Source organism: Leucopleurus acutus, assembly GCF_964270905.1.
Source record: "Leucopleurus acutus genome assembly, chromosome: 3".
Classification (NCBI taxonomy): Eukaryota; Metazoa; Chordata; class Mammalia; order Artiodactyla; family Delphinidae; genus Leucopleurus; species Leucopleurus acutus.
This window is the reverse complement of record NC_139145.1, coordinates 19,631,307-19,657,935: the sequence shown is the minus strand read 5'-3', so window position 1 is coordinate 19,657,935 and position 26,629 is coordinate 19,631,307. Positions and strand designations below refer to the sequence as shown.

General features: G+C 38.6%; 1 protein-coding gene across 3 annotated transcripts in view; it reads left to right on the top strand.

The window, feature by feature from the left end:
* NSD1 (nuclear receptor binding SET domain protein 1) overlaps nt 1–26,629 on the top strand; it is a 133,244-nt gene that overhangs the window by 88,292 nt on the left and 18,323 nt on the right. For all 3 annotated transcript variants that reach the window (XM_082837264.1, XM_082837263.1, XM_082837265.1), the window contains exons 10-16: nt 1,914–2,032; nt 2,972–3,115; nt 5,752–5,875; nt 12,243–12,443; nt 14,568–14,747; nt 22,364–22,520; nt 23,865–24,070. In XM_082837264.1, the coding sequence (XP_082693390.1) occupies nt 1,914–2,032; nt 2,972–3,115; nt 5,752–5,875; nt 12,243–12,443; nt 14,568–14,747; nt 22,364–22,520; nt 23,865–24,070 (1,131 nt within the window). The remainder of the gene's footprint in view (nt 1–1,913; nt 2,033–2,971; nt 3,116–5,751; nt 5,876–12,242; nt 12,444–14,567; nt 14,748–22,363; nt 22,521–23,864; nt 24,071–26,629) is intronic.

Genomic DNA, 26,629 nt, shown 5'->3' with positions numbered 1-26,629 from the left:
TGGGCAGCCCTTCATTCAATAACAGATAAAATAATCATAGTTTAAGTATCTACTCTACCAGTTTCTTTGTGTAAGGACTGTTACCTCTGATGAATCTAAAGCATTACAACGAATTAGGATATTACTCATATTATCCCTGTCTTGTAGAATAAGCACGAAGATGAAAGAGGTTGGAAGGGTTGGGGAACTATATCCAGACATGACCAAATTTATTGCCACACTACTGTCTCATTATCCACCCTGTGTTTCTCCATACCAATTCTTTCTATCCCTTTGATCATTTTGTCTGCCTATGCCATTTATTGATTGGTGTCATTCCTGAAATATTAGCTTAGATTTGAGCACGCTGCATCAGATATGATCTATCAGCAAAGGATATTAGGGGAGATTATATTTTATGTGGTCTTAAATGTACACTTCTTTGAATGTGATCTGTGATTATTAAGTTTTTTAGCAAGTAAATTAAACGATATGTTAACTTATTTTAACCCTGTATGCAATTATAATATAGGTTGGTCAACTTGTTTGCTTGATTTAAAAAAAAAAAAAACTGCTTTCAAAATAATATCAGCTCTTTCCCTATACATTTGTACTTTAGTTTTCTGTAAAACCTACAACCTGCACTTTATCCTCTGTAAATTTCATCTAAATGTTTCAACTTGTGAGAATTTTGAAGCTTTATTCTGCCATCATATTAACTCTTCCCTTTTAGTCTTAGGCTGTCAGCAGCTTTGATAGCAGAGCTTCTCCATCTCGATCAGGCAGATCAAGAAGAGAGCCCTAAAGCAGTCTTCCAAAGTATTTGATACCTAGCTTAAATATCCTGGAACATTTTACAAAATATCTCTTTAAAGATTCCTCTTAATGTTTCTATAACAAAGAGTTGAAATACGTATAATAAAAAATGAGTGAGAGACTAAATTCCATTTTCTAAATATGTCAAGATTAGGCATTCATATTCAGGGTTATAGTACCGCTGCATGAATATCCTTTTTTTTAATTAAAAAAACCCCGTTTATTTGTTTATTTATTTTTGGCTGTGTTGGGTCTTCGTTGCTGCGCACGGGCTTTCTCTAGTTGTGGTAAGCGGGGGCTGTTCTTCCTTGTGGTGCGCAGGCTTCTCATCGCGGTGGCTTCTCTTGTTGCAGAGCATGGGCTCTAGGTGCATGGGTTCAGTAGTTGTGGCACACGGGCTCAGTAGTTGTGGCTCACAGGCTCAGTAGTTGTGGCTCATGGGCTCTACAGCACAGGCTCAGTAGTTGTGGCACACGGGCTTAGTTGCTCCGCGGCATGTGGGATCTTCCCGGACCAGGGCTCAAGCCCATGTCCCCTGCATTTGCAGACAGATTCTTAAAACACTGCCCCACCAGGGAAGTCCCTGCATGAATATCCTTTTGGCCAAAAATGTATTGGTTGGAGGAGGGAGGTATTTTTCTCTCCTCGTATAAGTCAGATCTTATGTATTTCATGTTTTTGTCTTAATCCTTAAATCATAGAGTGATATAATTTATTGTCTTTAATCTTGGAGGCCAGGTTTTAGTATCTTTTCCTGACTACTAAATGCATTTCCTCTCCATCTGTAGGATATTAAAGTCCTTTGTGGAACTAGAAAGTCTTTCATTTCAATCATATAAAATGAAATTGCTTTAATAACCTGTATGTTTACTATTTAATCCATATGAGGCAGAATTTTTATATATGTAGCCATTTCCCCAACTAGTTATATACTAATGGGTAAGCCTTTTTTTTTTCCTCTGCCCTTGTTTTCCTCATCTACAAAATTGGAGAATTAAAATTAAGGTTGGTGTTTACTCTAACATTCCATAATTCTGTGAGGTCCCTTTAGTTGAGGATAGGAGTTCTTGGACATGCATGTAATCAGCCAGCAGGTAACACCTGTTTTCCTGTCCTAGGCACCACCAAGCTGTTTGATAAACCAAGGAAGCGAAAACGACAGAGACATGCTACAGCCAAAGTGCATTGTAAAAAAGTGAAAAATGACAACTCATCAAAAGAAACTCCAAGCTCCGAGGTATTATGCAGTTCTTCATCTTTTGACCTTCCAAAGCGAAGCTGCTTTTCACAGTAGAGGCCACATCCCTTTTCCCTTTGAGTTTACCTAAAAATAGTATTCTGTTGAAACAGCTAGTAGTGATAAGGAATCCTGGAGAAAAAGATGAATCTGATTCTAGTAGAAATAAGTCAAAGCACTATGGCAGCTGTAGGTGTGACCTTTTTAAAAGATCACACCCCATGCTCTAGGTGTCAGATGAAATACATAACTGTTTCATCATGAAGTAAACTTGTTCTAAAACCAGAGAGCACAATATCAAGTAACTATATAATCCAGATGAACTTGGTATTGCCCTTTAAAAGTTGAGACTGCAGTTAGGGGAAAAACTCATTTGCTTATTTATTGAGACCACCAACTGCTTAATTTTAGAGTAATGTTTGTAAACAGCGACTTTTAGGAAACAGAGGTTTAAAGCCATTTTCTTGAAGAGCATCAGTGCAGCCATTGATGCTACCCCTAGCTTTCCAACTCAGGTTAAAAGAGAATTAGAACAAGTCAGGTCAGCATCACATATTTTGATGCAGAGTGTTTCTTTCCAGGACAATTTGAATAGAATGCCCAAGGGGGGCATTATTTAGGAAACACTGATCTTGGAAGGACAAATAAGTAATCAAATAAACTTAAGAATGTTTTCTCTCCCTTAGTGAAACCTTAAAATGGAACAGCTCAAAAAGTTCCAGTGGAACAGCCTCAGAGCAGTTAGTGGCAGGGCATGAGGCGCCCACTACCCGCCCAATCACAGCAGGGTTAGAACTAACATTGCATGCAGTCCGCCCACGTGATTGGCTGAACATCTGTAAGTGCTTAATGGCTAGACAAATAGCAGCCCAGAGGGAGGGGGTCAGATGGAGGAGACATCAATAATATAGATGTGGGGCGTTATTTTTTCTCTGCAAGGGAGAACTGATGACACACAGGACAGCTGCAAGCCCCAAGGAAACCATTGAGGAGGGTGTAGAAAATGACCACGGAATGCCTGTATCTAAAAAACTGCAGGGTGAACGAGGAGGAGGAGCTGCACTCAAGGAGAATGTTTGTCAGGTAGAGAATGTTTGCCCACTTGCATTTGAATTGCATGCTTATCTTTTAAGAGAAGTCCTCTCCAGTCTCTTGATGACCTAGTCATGGTTAGAGTAAAAATTCTCTTGGATGATTCCAGTGGAATCACTTACTTTAAGGATTTAACTCTTCTCTCTTCCCACAAAAAAAGAAGAGAAATATTTAGTGTTGCCCGTGGGTAGATGCCCTGAAGTAGATCTGAGATGGAAGGGGTGAATCTGTGGTTGCTCAGCCAAAGATAATTTTCCTGCACCTCTCATGGTGTGAGAATGTTTGGGTTTCTAAGGAATTTTTCAAGGAGAATTTTCACATAGATTGTTGGGTTTGTGTGTGTTTTGTTTTTGTTGTTGTTTTTGGGTTTTTTTCTGCTTTAAAGTACTGACTTTAGAGAACCTACCACCTGTATTTTTCTATTTATTTAATAAACATTTATACAGTGTTTTTTTACTGTGTCAAGTGTTTTTCCATTCACTTTGTAAATATTACATCATTTAGTTATCATAACAATCTCATAAGATAGAGGATCATTATTATCCTTGTTTTATAGATAAGAAAATTGAGGTACAGGGAGGTTAAATAGCTTGCTTGTAGTCACTCAGTGAAGCCAGTATTCAAACCCAGGCAATCTGGGTTTTGAGTCTTAACCACTGTGTTGTCTTGCTTCTCTGTGAAATGTGCCTCCACTTTAATGTCAAATGCCTTTATCTTACTTGGGAGTAGAGTCAGTTAAATGGATGCATTGGCTATATTCTCTTTTCATGGTCTTGATTTAACCTTGTAAATACTTAAAAACTGGCATATAAAAAGTTGAAAATATTAGTGTTTTTTTTTTCTAATTGAAACTGCTAAAAAATAAAATTTCCCCAGGCCTAGAATATTATTATGGTCAGTATAATTTCAACTCAGTTTCTTTGTCTGTTCATTTCACTGCTATATAAAGAAGGTTGATTATATTCAGACCTGCTCCCAAACAGTGTTACTCCTCAGAGACTGTTAAGCCCACAAAGATTGTCATATAAGAAACTATTGTAACCCATGGTCCTGGTTTGTTTGGATCAGTCTTTGTTTAAATCCGTTGTGCTTGTATAATTTATTAATAGCACCTCCTTTCATGCTCAAGTGTCCTAGTTTGAAGGATGAATTACATGCTCATCCCAATTAAAGGGTTAGTCTGTAACATTTGGTTAATTTGAAAAATTTATTCCTCAGTACATACTGTAATTGAAGTTTTCCTGTTTAAGTGATGAAGGCGAATTTGTTTATCGTGCAGGAAAGCTGATGTTGCTGGCAGTCTGAATATACAAAACAAAACATGTAACATTTATGGCATTTGTCAATTTTTGGTCATGAATAGTAGATCATGGGAGAGCCAAACATGAAAGACTAGCTCAGAATCCCTTGGGGTCCCCTCTTAATCCCTGGCTGCCTCTGGCCTTTTATTCCCAAAGCTCTCCTACTCGTTTGCTTATTTAAGCTTTGATGTTAAGTGGCCAAGACCTGTTCTGTTTCTTTGGGTTCTTGAGGATATTAGACTTGCCTGGCCATCTTTCCCCCTTTCTTGTCTTACAGAATAAATATAAGAGTTTTTTCATTTTTATCATTTTTCTGCTAATCACTATGGGGAAACAAGTCAGGATATTTGAGGGGTGAAAAGTAACAAATGTTGGGAATGTGCAGAATTTTCATAAATCATACAACGTTTTCAAAAGCAACAGATCCCGATCTTTATTTCCTAAGGCTGTATCATCATGGACACCCTGTTTTAGTGAGATTGTCTCAGAAAGGTGATCTCTCTGATTTTAATATGGTTCTAGGTGTATCTCAGGGATTGTTCAAATCTTAATCAGGGCCCTTCTGGACTGTTACGACCCAAGTCCCAGCTGGCCAGTATCTCTTGCTTGAACCATTGCAGTAACCTGTTTGATTATCTCTGCTTTTCCTCTCACCTTTTTACTCTTGAAATTTTTCATGTAGCAGTCATAGGGATCTGTTTTTAGATGAATACCTGATTTCAGCCTTCCCTTGGTACAGCGCTCATTATAATGGCACACCTTTGCAATTAGAATAAAATCTGAAACTCTGTACCGTAATCTGTAAGGCCACACAGTCAGGCCCTTGCTTGCCTTTTTCTTACTTCATTTCTACCACTTCTAACTTTTGTTCACTTTTGTCCAGTGACACTGGCTTTCATTGTGATTCATAGGAATGCCATGATTTTTCCTGTCTGTGGGCTTTCTGTACTTTCTGCCTTCTTGGTCCCTTCTTCAGATCATGTGGCTGACTTGTCATTCAGAGCCCAGTCTAAGAAGTCATTCCTAATCACCCAATCCAAAGTTGTTGTTTGAGGGCTCTACCCAAATACTTACATCTTCTGATATCTTTTGTTTGTTTAATTGTTTACTTATATCTTTGTATCCTTAGAGTATAAGAATGATGGGAGCCAGGGACCTGTGGTACCTGGCATAGAGGAGGTAATCATTAAATACTAGCTGAATGAATGGTGGGATTTTTTGTTTCTGGCAAAGCTGCTTCTTAACTTTTGCTTTAATGAAGACCTTCTGCTTGGGATTTTTAAAAATCTTTTTCTATAGACAGATCTGTTTTCTTTCTCTTAACAGAACTGTGAGAAACTGGGTGAGCTGCTATTATGTGAGGCTCAGTGCTGTGGGGCTTTCCACCTGGAGTGCCTTGGATTAACTGAAATGCCCAGAGGAAAATTTATCTGCAATGAATGTCGCACAGGTAAAGTAGTTAGAGAAAGGTCTTCTTCCAAGGAAGGTTTGAGTTTCAAGTTTTTTAGGAAAAAATCATTTATTGGAGACACTTTTTTTTGTGGCAATACTGGGCTAATTCCTACAGACATAGAGATAGGTGCTCTGTGGTCTTTGCCTTCAAAAAAACTCAAGTGAATAATGAATGTATAGTATAATACAGTGCAAAACGTGTTGTTGTGAATGTTAAAGTGCTGTGTGAATGAAGATGCACCAGTGCTACAGAGGAAGATATCTGAGTTTGGTTTTAAGAGAGAAATAGAAATTGGTGTGTGGAGGGGAAGGATAGAAGGTCTAATAAAGTAAGTATGAAATATTTGGGGAACAGGAAGCATATAGGTCAGTATGTTTGGAGTTTAAGATATTTTAAGATATTTTAGGGAAGAGGTGAGGCATAGGTAGTGACGAGGAGGACTTCTGGGTTACTGATGATATTTTATGTTTCTTGATCTGAGTGGTGATCAAGAAATATGTTCACTTCATGATTATTTGTGAACTTATAATGTGTGCACTTTTCTGTGTATATTATACATCAGTAAAACTGCTTAGCAAAAAGAAGAGAGCTATTTTGTGAGAGTTACAATATACGGATTGGGTCAGAAACTAGGAATGGTCAGATGAGACCAGCCTGTAAAGCACCTCACAGCTGTGCTCTCTCAAGGAGATTGCTCTTTTTTCAGCATTATGAATGGATGTTACAGTATGAAAGTAGTAAAGAAATTAGGGTTGACAGTAAAGATTTTATGCTCGTAAGTCATTAAAAACCATAGCATGATGCTTCCCAAAGAGAAAGCGTCTGTAGAGTGAGAAGAGGGCTAAGGACACACTGGGGGATATCCACTTAAAAGGGGCTACTGGAGGGTGAGGAGGAGCTACTCAAGAAGGAATGTCTGTGAAGCCATGGGGATGGGGTGTCATCAGCAGAGGCAGATGGGGCAAACAGACCAAGGAGGTTCTAGAGTGAAAAGGGGATCTATTGTATTTGGCAGTGAGAGAGTGCCTTACTAATCCAAACTGAAAGATGAATGGGTAGCAGTATACACTATTTCTTACAGAAGCTTGACTTCAGTGGAAAAGGGAGCAGTAGCTGAAGGGAGGATATTAGAGGGTCAGGAGGAAGAACATCTTGAGTAGGATGAAGGTTAAGAATTGTGTAGGGAAATAAATTTCCGTAACAGGAGGGGGAATAATTGGAGTACAGTCACAGAGACAGGAGAGGATAATCTTGAAGAGATAAAAAGATTAAAAGGGAATGTACCATGTAATTGTGAGGGAGATGAACACTGAGGTTTTTCCTTGGCTTGGTGAGAATGGTGGAAAAAAATTGTTTATAACCTGAAGGGAAGAGTGTAGGCTTAGACTAGCCCCTGTGGGAAATAAGAGGTGAAATTAACTTGTGTCTGTAAATAGATGGCCATGTCAGATTGAGTTATTTCATCTTTCTGCTACCACTTTCAGCAGTGTAGGTACAAAAGCTGGAAGACAAGATAGTTGTGGGGTTATTTTGCCTTCTACACACGTTGGGCTTTTGATCATTATGTGCCATACGGTGTCCCGGCCCTGTAATTAAAATTTAGAAACAAATTTTAGATACGTGCATATCTCTATTGCCCTAATTTTCTTAGAAAGATCTTCTTCTTCTTTTTTTTTAAAATTTTTTTAACTTCTTATTTTATATTTGAGTATAGTTGATTAACAATGTTGTGTTATATCAGTTGTACAGCAAAGTGATTCAGTTATACATATATCTATTCTTTTTCAAATTTTAAATATAGCAGTGAGTACAGTGTCAATCCCAAGCTCCCTAACTATCCCTCCCCGCAACTCTTCCCTCCTGGTAACCATAAGTTCTTTCTCTAAGTCTGTTTCTGTTTTGTAAATAAGTTCATTTGTATCATTTTTTTTAGATTCCGCATATAAGCGATATCATATGATATTTGTCTTTCTCTGACTTACTTCACTCAGTATGACAATTTCTAGGTCCATCCATGTTGCTGCAAATGGCATTATTTCATTCTTTTTAATGGCTGAGTAATATTCCATTGTATATATGTACCACATCTTCTTTATCCATTCTTCTGTTGATGGACATTTAGGATGCTTCCATGTCTTGGCTATCACTGCTAGTGCTGCAGTGAAGATTGGGGTGCATGTATACTTTCAGACCATGTTTTCTCCAGACAAATGCCCAGGAGTGGGATTGCAGGATGATATGGTGGTTCTAGTTTTAGTTTTTAAGGAACCTTCGTACTGTTCTCCATACTGGCTGTACCAATTTACATTCCCACCAACAGTGTAGGAGGGTTCCCTTCTCTCCACACCCTCTCCAGTATTTATTGTTTGTGGATTTTTTGATGATAACCATTTAGAGAGATCTTCCTGCCTTTTGTACCAGTGATCCAGTTTTGCTAGTCTCATCTTTATTATGATGTGATATTCTCTGAACCAGGCTAATCTAAGGCAGAACTACTTTTTTAAAAAATCAACTTAATTGAAGAGTAATTTGCCTACTATAAATGTACCCCTTTTAATGTATGTTTTGATAGGTTTCGATAAAATGTATACACCCACACCAGAAAGTTCCTTTGTGATCAGACCCAGTCAGTCTTTTTTGCACCTCACCCCTTCACCCCCATCACCAATTTCAGGTTAAACAGTGACCTGCTTTCTGTTCAGAGCACATTAGATTTGCCTTTTTTTTAGAGTTTGTGTCTGGCTCAGCATGTTTTTGAGACTCATCTGTGTTGATGTGTGTATCAGTAATTCATTTTCTTTCTTAAAACAGCTTTATTGAGGTGTAATTGATGTACAGTAAACTACACAAAGTGTACACTGTGACGTTTTGGTGTGTGTTTGTGTACATACACCTTTGAAACCATCACTCAGCCTAGTTACTTTGAGATTAAACAACATTGTTGCAGGTATTGAGAATTCATTCTTTTTATTGCCAAGTGGTATTCCATTGTATGGATATAAGAGTTTGTTTATCCACTCATCTATTGATGTACATTTGGATAGTTCTCAGGTTTGGCTATTATAAATAAAGCACTGTGTATCCTTTGTATGGATACACTTTCTTTTCTGTTGTGTAAATATCTAACAGCAGAATGGCTGCGTATGGTAGGCTTAACTTTTCAAGGAACATCCAGAGTGTTTGTACCATTTTATATTCCCATCGGTAGTCTGTGAGAGTTTTAATTCTGCCACATCTTCATCAACATTTGGTATTGTCAGTCTTTTTAATTTTAGCCATTCTGACAGATGTGTAGTGGTATTTTATTGTGGTTTTAATGTGTATTTCACTAATGATGAATGATGTTGCACATCTTTTTATGTGCTTATTTTTCTGTCTTCTTTGAGGAAGAGTGTTCAAAATTTTTTTTTAATTTGGGGTTTTTTTCTCCCTATAAATTTATTTATTTACGGCTGTGTTGGGTCTTCGTTGCTGTGCGTGGGCTTTCTCTAGTTGACGAGCGGGGGCTACTCACTCTTCATTGCAGTGTGCGGGCTTCTCATTGTGGTGTTTTCTCTTGTTGCGGAGCGCAAGCTCTAGGCGCGCGGGCTTCAGTAGTTGTGGCTTGCGGGCTCTAGAGTGTAGGCTCAGTAGTTTTGGTGCATGGGCTTAGTTGCTCCGCGGCATGTGGGATCTTCCCAGACCAGCGCTCGAACCCGTGTCCCCTGCAGTGGCAGGCGCCTTCTTAACCACTGCACCACCAGGGAAGTCCTGGGTTGTTCTCTAACTGTTGAGTTTTAAGAGTTCTTTATATGTATTCTGGCTACAAGTCCTTTATCAGATATATACTTTCCAAATTATTCTTCCAATCTGTGGCTTGTTTTCTAATTTTCTCAATGGTATCCTTTGAAGAGCAGAAGTTTTTAATTTTGAAGAAGTCTAGTTTATCAAATTTTTTTAATGGACTTTGGTTAAGAAATCTTGCTTAACCCAATGTCACGAAGATTTTGTTTTCTGCTGAAAATTTTTTAATTTTAGTTTCACATTTAGGTCTGTGATCTATATTGAATTAAGTTTTATATGTTATGTGAGGTAAAGAGAGGTTATTATTTTTGAGGGTAGAAAATTTTACCCTAGTTTTAGTAAAGATGTATAGAGTAAGAATAAAGGAGTCATTTACTATTTCTTCTGGGTCACCCTGTTTTCCTATAGTAGGATGACCACACCATAATTTAGGCTACTCCAGTTAAGTATTGGCTGCCAGTTATTCAGTATCAGGCAGTAGATTGCTTCTTTTCAAATACTTATTTAAAATTTTTTTCTAAAATTATTATTAGTTGGTGATCTCACTGTTTATAAAGATGAGGTGGATTATTTTACTGTGTTCCTATTTCCAGCAGCTGCCAAAGGCAGGATTCGTGTTCAGGTCTGTCTGTCCCTCAAGCCTGGGCTCTTTCCCTTACATTGTTTTGCTTCCCAGCGAGAGGTAGAATTTTTTTTTTCTCTTAAACTTTTTATTACAGAAATCCTCAGACATATACAGAAGTAGAGAGAACAGTATAAAGAATCTCAACATATTCATCACTTAGCTTCAGTAGTTATCAACTTCTTGCCTCATTTTACTCATATAGTTCAAAATATATGTAACTAGCATATTTTTTTTAACATTTTAAAAATATATATCCATTGTATACAATGACTCCTATGTGTCATCAACTACCCAGTCCCACTTTCAAATTTTCCCACTTTGTCTCAAAATATATTGTTTTATAGTGTTTTGAATCAAGATCCAAATAATGTCCCTGTATTGTATTTTTTAATTAAAAAATTCATCTCTTAAACTTCTCTTAATCTACAACAGTACTATTCCCCTCACCCAATTATTTTTGTTTTTTACAACAAAAATATGTTTTATTTAACCCAATATATTCAAAATATGTCAGCATATAATTAATGTGAAAATGACTGAAATTTTTTACATTCTTTTTTATGTTCTAGGTCTTCAAACTCCAACGTGTATTGACACTGACTACACATCTCAGTTTAGACTAGTGCCATTTTAAGTGCTCAGTATCCAAATGTGGTTTCCCTACTGGGCCTGTGCTAAATCAAACCTTACTTGTCACCCCTACATGACAAACCTCATTGCTGGATCCCAATAACTGCACATATTTGAGGGACCCCTCACCCAATTTTTTAATGTTCTTTATTTCTTGAGACAATGGTCATTTGTCTGCCAAGTTTTCTACATTCTAAATTTGGCTGATTGCATCCTTGAGGTGTCCCTTTTACTTGTTCCTCTGTCCTCCGTATTTTATGGAAACTTGTAGTTAGATCTAGAGGCTGGATCAGGTCAAATCAATTTTCCTTTGGCAAGAATCCTTTGTGGGGGATGTGTACTTCCTATAGCATCACATCAGCAAACATGTATTAAATTTTCCCCCTTAATAGTGGTATTAAGATTGTTCAGTAGGTTTGTGTTGTCATCCTGATCAGTCTATTATAATGTTCTTCACTATGATATTGTGATTTTTAATAAATACATATTTGGTCTTTGTCCAGTTTCTGGCACAGAGCTCCTGAAACCCTTGAAATTTCCTAAGTGATGAGGGCTATAAAGATGTATTTTTTTTATGTTAATGAGAGATGACTTTTGGAACTAGCTAAGGATGGGAGCTGGTTGCCAGGAGAACCAACCATGTGATTAGAGGGTTCCATCTCCCCCTGACCTTTTTGAAGGGGAGAGTGCTGGAGGTTGGATTAGTCCTCAATTGCCAGTGATTTAATCAGTCGTGCCTGTGTAATGTGGCCTCCATTAAAACCCAAAAGGATGGGGTTTGGAGAGCTTCTGGGTTGGTGAACACATGGAGATTAGGGGAGAGTGGCGTGCTTGGAGAGGCCCTGGAAGCTCTGAGCCCTTTCCCCATACCTTACTCTATGCATTTCTTTTAACTAGCTGTTCCTGAACTACATCATTTTTTAGTAAACTGATGATCTAGTAAGTAAAGTGTTTCTCTGAGTTCTGTGACCCACTCTTGCAAGTTAATTGAACCCAACCTCTGATTTATAGCCAGTTGGTCAGAAGTACAGATGACAGCCTTGACTTAGAACTGGTAAGGGTTGGGGTGGGAGGCAGTCTTGTAGGACTGAACCCTTACTTAATCTGTGGGATCTGATATTATCTCCAAGTAGATGGTGTCAGAATTGAGTTGAATTGTAGGATACCAGATGGTATCAGAGAATTGCTTTGTGGTGTGGGCACCCTCCACCCCCACCCCATGTTGGAATTTGGTGCAGAATTGTGTACTCACTAACTTTTCATCTAATGGTTTAGCATTGAGTGAATTCTTGAGTTAGTATTAATTTGTTTCTTCCTGTTTCCTAGGAATACATACCTGTTTTGTATGCAAGCAGAGTGGGGAAGATGTTAAAAGGTGCCTTCTGCCCTTATGTGGAAAGTTTTACCATGAAGAGTGTGTCCAGAAATATCCACCCACTGTCTTGCAGAACAAGGGCTTCCGGTGTTCCCTCCACATATGTATAACCTGCCATGCTGCTAATCCAGCCAGTGTTTCTGCATCTAAAGGTATGAGTTTGTGTAGACCAATCTAATTATAGAACCTCAGTCTCATTGGCAATGGATGTTTCAGATGCTATCTGGCATATCTCTTCATAGCCTCTAGCTTTTGTCAGAGTACCAGCATTTTATGTGAGAGATAAGAGAGTAATGGACAAATTTAGCAGTCACCACATTTTTACATGTGCTTTATGGAACCCCCGGCATTATGTGGTAGTTTTAAATATTTGGAATTCATGTGACATTTAGTTTGAAAAGGTGTTCTGCTGGACATCTTGTTTTGTTTTGTTCTGTTCTGCGCTGCGCCATGTGGCTTGTGTGATCTTAGTTCTCCAAACAGGGATTGAACCCGCGCCCTCTGCAGTGAAAGCACAGCATCCTAACCACTGGACCACCAGGGACTTTCCTCTGCTGGATGTCTTCCTTCATCAGAATAAAGTGTATTCTTCTTCTGTGGGCCCTTATATGTATGGTTATCAGATGTGATATCATTCAGACATGCATATAGGGCAGAATTGAGGTTTTTGTTTTGTGCTGATTTGTTTTATTTTTTTAAATGGAAATTCCTATCCAGAAAATTTTTTCCTGCTTCATGGTTAGCTTGAGAGCTGAGGTTTCCAAAACTATTATGTGGGTGCAGATAAACTCAAGTTTCTAAATCCATTCCCAGTGGGAAAACAATCATTTCTTTCTTTTTTTTTTTAAATAAATATATTGATTTTTTTTTTTTTCCCCCTGGATGCATTGGGTCTTTGTTGCTGCGTGCAGGCTTTCTCTAGTTGCTGCGAGCGGGGGCTACTCTTCCTTGCGGTGCGCAGGCTTCTCATTGCAGTGGCTTCTCTTGTGGAGCATGGGGTGTAGGCGCGTGGGCTAAGTAGTTGTGGCTCACGGGCTCTCGAGTGCAGGCTCAGTAGTTGTGTGCAGGGGCTTAGTTGCTCCGCAAGATATGGGATCTTCCCGGACCAGGGTTCGAACCCGTGTCCCCTGCATTGGCAGGCGGATTCTATCTATCTATTTCTGCGTTGGGTCTTTGTTGCTGCGTGTGGGCTTTCTCTAATTGTGGCGAGCGGGCACTGCTCTTCATTGTGGTGCAAGGGCGCTTCTCATTGCGGTGACTTCTCTTACTGTGGAGCACAGGCTCTAGGCGCATGCAGGCTTCAGTAGTTGTGGCACGCAGGCTCAGTAGTTGTGGCACGTGGGCTCTAGAGAGCAGGCTCAGTAGTTGTGGCTCACAGGCTTAGTTGCTCTGCGGCAAGAGGGGTCTTCCCAGACCAAGGCTTGATCTCGTGTCCCCTGCATTGGCAGGCAGATTCTTAACCACTGTGCCACTAGGGAAGCCCCAATCATTTCTTTCTGCTCAGTACTAGTGGGTCTCTTACTGATTTCTCTGAAAGCCAAATATTGTATCTCTACTATTAAATGCTTGTAGGCCCAAAGAGCCCACTTCTCCCAAAGGGGATTTGGCAGGAAAAATGTGGCAGTGTTGACTTTTCTTTTAATCAGATTGGCGATATCTTCTGTAAGATGATTTCCTGGCACTATAGATCTTGTCAGTCCTAAGTACAGTAACATGCTTGATCAAAATTGCAGCTTAACCATCAGCTACCTTCTCCTTTTCAGCTGCTATTGTAGGTAGCATTGGGGTGGTTTGGGTAGTGGTTTTTAGTTTGTAAAGTATGTTAGAGGATATATCTCATGGGGGGGTGAAGGTAGAGAGGTTCATTCATTCACCTAAAAGGCTTTAAGAATCACAGAGTACCAGCCAAGGAAAGCAAGCATTAGTGTTTCTCCCATCTGGTCTTTTAATCTGATTGTACACACACACCAACCCCCACCGTTTCGTCTGCAGCTGATTCTGTTTTCCAGTCAGGACAGTGGTTTGAGTAGGGCTTATTCTTGTTGAGGTAGACTCACTTACTGTTGTGAGATTGGACTCCTTAAGGCCATTTATCATATAGTTCCCATCTGAGCTTTTCTTAGGGAATTGGGTGTTTAAGGTCTCTTGATCTAGTAGTGCTTCCATTTGTTTGTGGCATTTTCCCAGTGCTAGCAAATAAACTTGAATAACTCACATCGTTTTTATGTTTAATCCCTTTTTCTTTTGTCTCTCCCTGGTTTTTCTCTTATTTTTAGGTCGACTGATGCGCTGTGTCCGCTGCCCAGTGGCATACCATGCCAATGATTTTTGCCTGGCTGCTGGGTCAAAGATCCTTGCATCCAATAGCATCATCTGCCCCAATCACTTTACCCCCAGACGTGGCTGCCGAAATCATGAGCATGTTAATGTTAGCTGGTGTTTTGTATGCTCAGAAGGTAAGACATGACTTCCTGATGTATGAATAGTCTAAAAAGAGATGAATGCAGTATTTTAATTGAAACAAAAGTATAGTTTTCTTCACATTGCCATTAGAAGAAATACTGGGAAGTGATGTCCTTAATTATTGATAACATAACAGTACAGTGGTTTTGTTCCCCAATAGAGAGGGTTTTATTTTTGTTATTTTGAATAATGACTTAATTTTAACAAAACGATAAACAATTGAAGCAACTTAAAGAAAAGAGAAAGGAAACAAAATTGTTTTTAGAAAATGGGGGAATGTGGTCAGAAGGTACAAACTTCCAGTTATAAGATGAATAAATTTGGGGGATGTAATACACAGCATGGTGACTATAGTTAACAATACTGTATTGTATATTTGAAAGTTGCTGTGAGAGTAGATCTTCTAAGTTCCCTCTCTCTCTCTCTCTCTCTCTCCCCCCCTCCCTCCCTCCCTCCCTCTCCCTCTCTCTCTGTCTCACACACACACACACACACACACACACACACACACACACACACACACACACACACACACACCCCTTAAAATTTTAACTATGTGAGTTGTTGAATATGTTACCTAATCTTATTGTGGTGATCACTTCACGGTATATGCACATATCAAGTACATATATATTGTACACTTTAAGTCTACACAATATTATATGTTAATGATATCTCAATAAAGCTGGGGAAAAAAGTAAAAAAATAAACTGGAGGTAGGGCTTCCCTGGTGGCGCAGTGGTTGAGAGTCCGCCTGCTGATGGAGGGGACACGGGTTCGTGCCCCGGTCCAGGAAGATCCCACATGCCGCGGAGTGGCTGGGCCCGTGAGCCATGGCCGCTGAGCCTGTGCGTCCGGAGCCTGTGCTCCGCAACGGGAGAGGCCACAACAGTGAGAGGCCTGCGTACCACAAAAAAAAAAAATAAATAAACTGGAGGTAAAAAAATAAAATAAGAAAGAAATTTTAAAAACCTTAGATAACCCCAAGTCCTACATCAGAAAAAACCATTGCTTAATATTAAGTGATAATACTCCAGACATATGTGCATATAAGCAGATAGAAGGGGTAGATATCTGGATAGGGACAAGTCTAGAAGATGCTGTTATCAGGTAATTGTGTGTGGTTTTTCTAAAATCAATTTTATATTAGTTTAAAGGGAATAAACAAGGTGAAAGTAAAAGAATTTATGAACTTCTGTTAAATATTTTCTCACTGTAAGGGATAATAGTTCCTACAAGGTCTTCAGTGGAGGACAAATAAATTTTATATCTTTATCTGTATCTCCCCCCTCTCCAACCCCTACTTAAAACATACTTCTCCTAATTTAGAGCAACGTCAATATTATCCTTCTTAAACATTTTCTTTCCTTTCCATTCCTCACAGCCTGATTTTTGCTATTTTGTTAAGTGGAGGATTTAGTACTCCACCAGTCTGTTTACTGGGGTGCTTGTAGTTCTGAATTCCTTATTTAAATTTTTCTCTTGGTTGGCTGAAGTTCTGAGAAACACCCACAGGTCCTACATTTCTCTGCTTGAGACGGTTCTTCATTTGCCTCTGTTCTAGAAGCACACATTGGGTTACTATAAGATCTTAGACTGCTTGTTCTTTTTCCAAAACTTTTGTGGACATTGCTCCCCTGTTTTCTAGTGTTGAGGGTGGCACCAGTTCTCTTATACAGTTTTTTCATTTCCTTTTCAAATTGACTAAATTTTGTTGATTAGTAATTTGGGGGAAACAATTTCCTTGATTTTTCTGTTTTTTAAGATCTACTTATTGGTGATACAATTTCACAAAAATTTGGCTGGTTATGAACATTCTGAAGGACTAATTTTAAAAAGAGTCAACATGTGTAATTGAACTAGCATCCCTTTTGAGAAATTGGGATATACTAAATAGTGCTAAAGCCATAAAAGAAGTTTTATGACTCCTTTATATGATTGAAAATGGTCAATAGGGACTTTTTTGTTGTTGCTGTTGTTGCTCTTAAGATTTATGTAACATGACTAGAGTTTGCATCAGGACATAGTTGTAATCCTCAAACTAGTTCTAATATAGAATAAATAAAATAGAGTATTAAGTGCAGTCATGTGGGTGGAATTTTGATATAGTTAGGGATGTTTTAGTGCACAAAGTACTATGCTGTTTTTGGTTTTAGATATGTTAGCTTTGTGATTCTCCTGTATCATACATTCCTTTTTGCTTTTATAATATCTGTTCCTTATAAAACTGTGGTGAACACTGCTGCCTGTTTATCATTATACCACCTGTCTTTTGTTTAGAAGAAAGTTAAAGACAATTTTGATATTTAATAGCATTTAGATACAACATTCTATAATTCTGCTCTTAGAATGAAAATAGATGTCTGGGAGGCTGAAATGTAGGCTCTAAAAATTTTACATGTTTTGTGAAGATGGGGAGATGAAACAGTTTCAGCATTAGACTGTTTTTCATTCCATAGTGGAATGAAATGTTTTCAGAGTAGAGGTTCCTTTGTGTTGGCAGTCTTAACTTGTGGCATAATAATGGATACTCATAATGAAAACTTAGTCCCCAAGAAAACTTAGTAGCTGCAGCAGTGGCTCTCAGATCTTGATCTTTGGGAAGTGGAGAAGATCCAGAGACCCTTTCAGGAGCCTCCATGAGATCATAATTCTTTTCATAATAATACCAAGATGTTACTTGCCTTTTTTCTTTGTTGACATTTGCACAGATGGTGCAAAGCCAATAGTGAGTAAAACTGCTAGCACCTTAGTGCAAATCAGGGTGATGGCTCTAAACTGCACAAGTAATAGCAGTCATTGAATTCTGTGTCACCACACACTTGCAGTAAAAACTTGGACATTTCACATAACTATGTCCTCGATTTTAAAAAGTAAGTAAAATGTATTAAATCTCAACTGTCATGTGAACATTGTTTTAATATTCAGTGTGATAAAATGGGAAGTATACATAAAGCAGTTCTGTTGCATACTGGTGGTTATCTTAAGTTAAAGCACTCATGCAATTGAGTTGCAATCTGAACTGGCTGCCTTGTTCATGGAACACCATTTTTAGTCTTAAACATTACTAAAAATATAAATCAACTATACTCCAATAAAAATAAATTCATTTTAAAAATTACTAAAAAACTATGGCTCTTCATACTTGGATATTTGTCAGACATTTCTTGAAAATGGATAAAAAGGAGCCTGTCAATTCAAGGAAAAACAACTGGCAAATTGTTGCCAATGATAAAATTTGAGTTCTTAAGTGAAAATTAGAATTTTGGAAAACTGTCATCTACCCACCCTGAGCTTAACTGCTTCCTAGTATTTACTGATGAAATCATGGGGATATTAATAAATGTGACATTTTAGTATTACATAACGAAATAGATCAACATTTGGAAGATTACCAGACTCAGCAAACCAATATTTTCCACATGAACAATGCATGATGTTAAAAACCATGCGTATGTAAAAGATCCATTCAAAGTGCAAGACAGATAAAAGAATTTTAATGTAATAGTTACATTAGTAGCTATTAGTAACATATCAATAGTATATTGATACAGTTTCAGATTAGACACTGCAACTAAGGTTTACCCTGTGAAGTTTTAGTGTATAGTATCAAAGAATATGTAGTTATTGAACAGGTTATTAAAATACGCCATTTTCCACCTGTTTATCTGTGAGAGACCAGATTTTCTTCATATACATCAACCAGACGACATTTTACAACAGATTTAAGTAAAAATATCTGCAAAAAAATATGATCATCACTGACACTGGTCAGAATGGCCATCATCAAAAAGTCTGCAAATAACAAGTGCTGAAGAGAGGGTGTGGAGAAAAGGGAACCCTCCTACACTGTTGGTAGAATGTAAATTGGTGCAGCCACTATGGAGAACAGTATGGAGGTTCCTTAAAAAAACTAAAAATAGGGCTTCCCTGGTGGCAGAGTGGTTGAGAGTCCGCCTGCCGATGCTGGGGAAGTGGGTTCGTGCCCCGGTCCGGGAGGATCCCACATGCCGTGGAGCGGCTGGGCCTGTGAGCCATGGCCGCTGAGCCTGTGCATCCAGGGCCTGTGCTCCACAACGGCAGAGGCCACAGCAGTGAGAGGCCTGTGTACCGCAAAAAAAAAAATAAATAAATAAAAATAAAGTTACCATATGATCCAGCAATCCCACTCTTGGGCACATGTCTAAAAAAGATGAAAATTCTAATTCAAAAAGATACATGCACCCCAGTGTTCATAGCACCATTTACAATAGCCAAGATATGGGAGCAACTTAAGTGTCCATCGACAGATGAATGGAGAAGGAAGATGTGGTGTGTGTGTGTATATATATATATACACACACACACATACACACATACACATGCGCATACGTACACACACACACAGTGGAATATTACTCAGCCATAAAAAAGAATGAATAATGCCATTTGCAGCAACATGGATAGACCTAGAGATAGATTATCATACTAAGTGAAGTCAGTCAGTCAGAGAAAGACAAATATCATATGATATCACTAATATGGAGAGTCTAAAAAAATGATACAAATGAGCCTATTTACAAAACAGAAATAGACTCACAGACATAGAAAACAATCTTATGGTTACCAAAGGGAAAAGGGAGGGAAGGGATAAATTGGGAATTTTGGATTAACGCGTACACATATATGAAATAGATAAACAACAGGCTCCTACTGTATATCACAGGGAACTATATTCAGTATTTTGTAATAACCTGTAATGGAAAAGAATCTGAAAAAGAATACATATGTGTGTGTGTGTGTGTGTATGTATAAGTGAATCACTTTGCTGTATACCTGAAATACTCTAAATCAACTACACTTCAGTTTAAAAGAAAGAACAAAAATAAAATAAAATGTAGAACACTGAGCTTATTAAAAATGTTCATTTTGGAAAATATAGTTATTCATAAAAATGTGATTTATGTTAACATAATAGATTTATTGTTACTTTTCAATGAATTAATCAGTATTTTTAGCCCATAAACACAAAAGCTCGGGGCTTACCTGGTGGCACAGTGATTGAGAGTCCGCCTGCCGATGCAGGGGACAAGGGTTCGTGCCCCGGTCCGGGAGGATCCCACGTGCCGCGGAGCGGCTGGGCCCGTGAGCCGTGGCCGCTGAGCCTGCGCGTCCGGAGCCTGTGCTCTGCAGCGGGAGAGGCCACGGCAGTGAGAGGCCCGCGTACCGCAAAACAAAACAAAAAAACCAAAAGCTCTCTGGGAATCTCCTTATTTTTCAAAACTATAAAGTGTTCGTGAGGCCAAAAAGCCTAAGAACTGTTGATCCCACTATCTAGGATTATCTTGCTGTTAGAAGACAAGGAAAGAGTAGAGTCTTGGGACATTTTGTTTGTTCATGTATAGGAGAAAACCGAAGGTGGTTATCAGAGTGTTATGGTAATAGTATGGTAAATCGCTAAATTGGAAATAATCATTTCCTAGAATTCAACAATATGTTTAAACTCTATTTTCTCTTACTGTCTTCTACCAAATATCACCTTTTCATCTTTTGGTTTCTTATGATGGTTCATGTGGTTTTCCCTCTTTTCGTCTTCCTGTCTTTCTCCTGTATGTTTCCTTTACTCCTACCAGACAGACCCTCCTGCCTGCCTCCCACTCATCACCCAGACTAATCCTGTCAATTTCTTTCTTCATATTCTCCCTTAGCTCATCCCATTATGTCCTTCCCTGCAAAATTGTTGTGCTTGCCACCATTGACCGTTCTTCACTGGTTATTCTTCTGTCCAGATTTCTTTTCATGCCTTCTTTGAAGGCCTAATTCAAATGCCTTATTGTACATGACATATTTCTAGTTGTCATGAATGTCAGCTTAGTAAAAGGAAGATTTTTCTACCAAGGCCATGTAGTTGGCAAATTGTTATTAATCAAATTTTGAACTCAGCAGATAACTAAGCATAGAGAGGAATGTTGTAGAAGGTATCCCATTACTGGGGCAGTCACTTATGTGCCTCTGTGTCACTCTGTGTCCCATGCAAAGATTGTTTACCTCATCCACAAAATGCACAAGAATAGCAAAATATGACTTTGAAAGCATAGAGTACAGGCTATATGTATTGAGTAAACAAGTTCTTGGAACTTGTAGCAACAGACCTTCTTCCCAAATGAAACCTCACTCTGAATCTGAGGTGTACAATCTCCAGCGTACAACACAGGTAAAAGGAGAGCTTCTCTAGTTGAAGCAGGAGTTGGGTCTCAAAAGCACATCCCTGTCCCCAACAAAACAAACACCGCAAAGCTTGTTTTAAGAGCCTGCTCTCGATTATTGAGAAAAAGAAAAGGCACGGTAGAAATCGTTTAAGGATGGGGTGTCAGAAAATTAAGTTTTCATAGGTTTTTATGAGGAAAGAGAAGCACAGTGAAACCAAGAAGATAGACATGAATATATACCTTGCTTATGACTTTATCCCTCACTGTCTCTTCAGGATGAAACTTGGAATTACGTGCTTGAGTCTAGCATGTTTGAAGCATGCTCATTTCTGGCATAAGATAAATAAGGCATTTATTGTATTCCTTAAATGTGAAACCTCTTTACCTGAAATTCTTTATTATCTGCAACCATGAGGATTTCAGATTCAGATAGGTAAAGTGAGGCACTTTGGGTAAAAATCTTTTAAGAAGTGGAAATTCATCATCACTGCAATATATGTAATTAATCTGGTATCCAAAAACTTGGATGGAGAGGGTAGATCTTATACCTAACTGAAGTTTAGGCTACAAAGAACATTAGTACCTGTGATTTTTGTCACCAGTGAATTTTGTTGTACATATCTTGAAGTCTTGTTTCCAGTCATTACTACTGCTACGTCTTCTTATTTGTGCATTACAAGGAAACATATATAACTCTAATCTCTCGTTCTAACATTCTGATCATTTTAATATAATCTATGTTCTTTTGTGTATTATGTTTATGCATTTATAAATGTTATTCTGCAGAGGGCCTTTAGGTGTTGTGAGAGTGCCAAACAAAAAAGATTAAAATGTAATTTAAAAAGAGGGAAGAAACTGGCCTTGTGGAGACTACTTACGTGTCAGACACTACTAGGCAATTTATTTAACTTATTTAGTTCTCAAACAGGTGTGATTATTTATTGTTCATTGTAGAAAATACCTTACCACTGAAGAAATTAAAACTCAGCAAAGAAAGAGAATTCCCCAAAGTCATATGATCTTAGAGCTCCAGTCTGACATCAGTTAAAGCTTGTGCTCTTTATACTCTGGCATTGTGTATCATTGATATTCTCTTTATAGTGTGTTGTCTCTTAATGAAGAGGAAGAAGTGTGTGTGGGGTGTTTGTGTGTGTACATATATGACTTTTAGAGGTTTACTTCTGCCCTCATTGCCCTAACCTAATTTTGCCAATAAGCGTAAAATCTGACAGACCCCCAGGGGTGTGGTTCAAGTACATTGGAGAAGGAATACTCTTGCAGAAAAGTCTTTCTGAATAATTAAATTACTAAGCCCTTGGCTGGGAGATAAATAATTGGTTAGGAGCTGAGCAAGAGCTGTTTCAGCTGGGTCGTTATATGCAGCCTTGTGATGCTAGTGCCAGATTTTTTGATTCCCACAGGAGGCAGCCTTCTGTGCTGTGATTCTTGCCCTGCTGCTTTTCATCGTGAATGCCTGAACATTGATATCCCTGAAGGAAACTGGTATTGCAATGACTGTAAGGCAGGCAAAAAGCCACATTACAGGGAAATTGTCTGGGTAAAAGTTGGACGATACAGGTAAGTAAGCATGAAGGAGACTGGCACTTAGTTCTTTTACCAGCCTCTGTTTCTTGTGCTTAACTTTTTTTAAAAAATGGTCTGATTAAACAAGGTTCACCCCCTCCCCCATTAATTTTCCATTATAGAAGAAAAAAACTTTGCTTTATGTTTTACAATTATAAGAATATCCATTATAGAAGAAAAAGACTTTGTTTTATGCTTTGCAATTATAGGAATAATATATATCCTCTGTAGGAACTTTATAAATTAAAACAAACCCATAATCTCACAAACAAGGAAGAGACATCGCTAACATTTTGGCATATTTACTTGCAGACACACCAATACATGCACCTTCAACATAATTAATTAGCCTTATCGTTCTTTGTACCCAGTTTTGTTTCTTGCTTTTTCTTTTTAAAATTATTTTTATTGGATATGGAATGTACAAAAAATATTATAACGTGCTTGATTTTAAAGAAACACTTGTGTATGTACCTCCCAGTTAAAAAAAATAGTACTTTACTGGCACCTTGTACTGCATTTTATGTTTTTTATTTCTTTGCCTGGTTATATAGGTTTACCACATGTGTGTTTTGTTCTGTATGTTTTAGATCTTTATATAAAGGAATTGTTGCTGTATTTTCCTGCAGCTTGCTTTTTTCATTCACTGTTACACTCCTGAGATATATTATGGTTAGTGCAGTGCTCTAGCTCATTCGTACTTCACTGTTCTACAGTGTTCCTTTATATAGTCATACAGTGTGGTGTAGTTATTTATCCATTCTCACATTCACGTTTGGACTATCAATATTTTATCAATGTTTCATGGTGTACATGCATGGGAGCTTCTCTAGGCCATTCTCAGGATAGAATAGCAGGGTCAGGGTTTCCAGCTTTAATAGCTAATGCCAAATTGTCTTCCTAAAAGTCGTTGTAGTAGTTTCCTTCTCAAAGGCCAATTTGTATCTCATTGTATAGCATCTGTCGTTCCCTTAACTGTTGAACATTTAAAATTTTTCCAGGTTTTCATTCTTACAGATAATACTTCAATGGACATTATAGTCATAAAGTTTTGTTCATATCTCTAATTATTTCCTTTTATAGATTCCTTGAAGTAGAACAACGGTCTAAGGGAGTGTGTGTGTGTATATTTGAGCATGTGCGTGAGGGTGGGCATCTTCAGCCTTTTGGCACATACTGCTTGTTTCTTCTCTAGTTAGATTGTAAGAATGCTCTGGGTCGGACATTAATGTGGGTTAGAGAGACATTGCTTTTCCTTATTCCTGTCCCAAAAGTAGGATTGTTTTTCATTCCTTGCAGCCTTCTAGAGGTTTCCTTCCTTCTTTTCACCTTTCCCAGGTGGTGGCCAGCTGAGATCTGCCATCCTCGAGCTGTACCTTCCAATATTGACAAGATGAGACATGATGTGGGCGAGTTCCCTGTGCTCTTCTTTGGGTCTAATGACTATCTGTGGACTCACCAGGCCCGAGTCTTTCCCTACATGGAGGGGGATGTGAGCAGCAAGGATAAGATGGGCAAAGGAGTGGACGGTACATATAAAAAAGGTAACTTTATCTATCCTTTTTGTTTCTCAGGCCAACACAGACCTCTGTTACCCACGTATCTGCTCTCTGTTAGAATTGTATGTTTTAGAATTCATATATGCTCTGTTAGCAGCTATGTTCTGCCTTCCAGGGCAGTATGTGGCTGTGGCTACAGGATTTTACAGAGAAGTTGACCCATGTAGTTCATTAGTTTTGAACCTAACCTTTACTTAACTAGAATTTCCTTAAGGGAAGTTCCTTATCTTACCAATTCTGTTTTGTCAGTGTCTCATCAGGTAGGTACCAGAACTTTGAAACTGTTTGTAGAATAAACACTACAGTTTGCAAGGCAAGGGCAAGAATATCTAGCAGAGCCACATTTGTTCCAAGGAGGTGTTTGTTTGTTTGTTTAGTTTGTTGAGAAGAAATAAAATTCACCCAAAATTATAGAGCAACGTAAGATGGTAAAGGCGCATAAATGTTCTAATCAAAGAGGTTTTTGTAAGCTGGCCTAACAGTGAAGGAGAGAGGGGGTATTTGAGGCCAGGAGGGGTTGACAGCATTCTCTCTGCCAATATAACGAGTAAGGGTTGCTTTGAGAATTCAATGAGATAATACAAAAATCATCCTGAAGGGCATATAGTTGGTATCCCATCAATGATAATTAGCTTCTTCCTTTAGCTGTTCTTTGAAAGGCAATACAGGTATCTCTAGTTATTTGAATATATTTGGACATTGAAGTATAAGATTTTGTTTGCATGGTGAGGTGAAGAGGGGATTTTAAGCAAGTGAAACTTCCTGGTGAGGTGCCATAAAATTCTAAGCAGGTGAAACTTCCTGGATGGGGAATGAGAATGATGTCCATAAGGAAAAAGTTCAACAGAGGTTTTGTTGCCCTCATGTTATTTCAGGGGTCCTCACTTACCTGTTGACAGTGTGCTTTCTGTGCAGATAGGCACTATCAGTACTAATACTACAGGAGTTTGGGTCTTGAGTCTTATAGTCTCAGATGGTCAGGGACCAAATGACCAACATCTTTGCACAGAGCTGGCCACCGTCAAGGCTGGGGACGAAAGTGGAGTGTAGGCAATATCGCAAGTCTGAGCCTGCTGAAGCTCTGCAATTCTGCTCTTTCTGTACCTTGACCTTAGGCTGGCCTCTGCCTTCAAGGAACACACAGTTTTGTGGGGGAATTGGACACAGATACAGGTAGTCAAAATGCCATTCTTCGAGAGTGCTGTGGCAGAAGTGTGCATGGTATGCTGTGGGAGCAGACCAAGAGGAAGCAAAACAGTGCTGGGGATCAAGGTTTGGAAGTCATGGATGGCTTCTTTCTTAAGTGATACTTTGAAGAAGAACTATAATAACGGTTACCAGTTGTTGATTGCCAGGCCCCGTTCAAAGTGTGTTTTCTGCTTTAAGTCTTTGCAGCAACCCTATAAGTTAGATGCCATTATCTTTATCTCATAGGTGAGGAAATTGAGGCACATAAAAATTAAATTTGGGGAATTCCCTGGTGGTCCAGTGGTTAGGATTCCGTGCTTTCACTGCCAGGGCCCGGGTTCAGTCCCTAGTCAGGAAACTAAGATCCCAAAAGCTGCGTGGCGTGGCCAAAAAAAAAAAAAGGTTAAATTTGTTGCACAAGGTTCCAGTGCCAGTAAGTCATAGAGAAAGGTTTCAAACTCTAGTATAGTTGGGCTCCAGAATCTAAACTCTTAACCCCTACACTGACTGTGAGGAAGTTAACAACTTAAATGTTGTAACAAAAAGACAGCCTATGTGAAAGCACACATTGAGTCGAACGTGATGAGTTAGTGACCTCCAAGTATTTGCTGTGGTTTAAGCACGGGGTTGGGGGAACACTGGACTGCTTTACTGAAAAGGTGGCTAAGTTACATGGTCAGAGCAGATTTTAGAAATCTCAGTCTGACTAGAATGTCAGGACCGTAGAAAGTGAGAGGTTGTAGCCAGGAATGTCAGCGAGATGGCTGTTTTTAGTAATTTCAGGCAGAGATAATGAGACTGTCACAGAGAATAGCGCATGGAGTCGAGAGGATGATGGGTACTAGATAGACATTAAGTAGATAAACTAGGTAGGACGTGCTGAATAATAGGATGAATGAAGGAGGGAACAACTCCAGGCAACATCAAGTCTGCTAGATAGTGACAAGGAAATGGAGAAAGGGGTGTGGATTAGAGGGGAGATTTTCTTTAAAGAACTGGCAGAGCTTGGGGAAAACTACAGAGAGAAAAGTGGGAAAATTTGGAATTCTTTAAAGAGTTTTTAACCTGAGTCAAGAATAATGAATTAAAATTTTGTTTTAAGCGGAGAAGAATGAGATTAAGATTTTTTTCAGACACTACAATCTTTTAAACATATGAAAGTTCAGGACTTGTATGCAGATTAGCTGCAAAGATCTATCTTTGTATTAGGCTAATAACTGATATTTACAGAATGAGCTTTAGGAGAAGAGTAGGATAGGTGCTCCAGACAATAGGGAAGAAGGAAAGGAAAACTTCTAATTTTAATTTCTTCCAAAGGAACACAGCCTGTTACCTGGACACCTAGGAGGCACATTA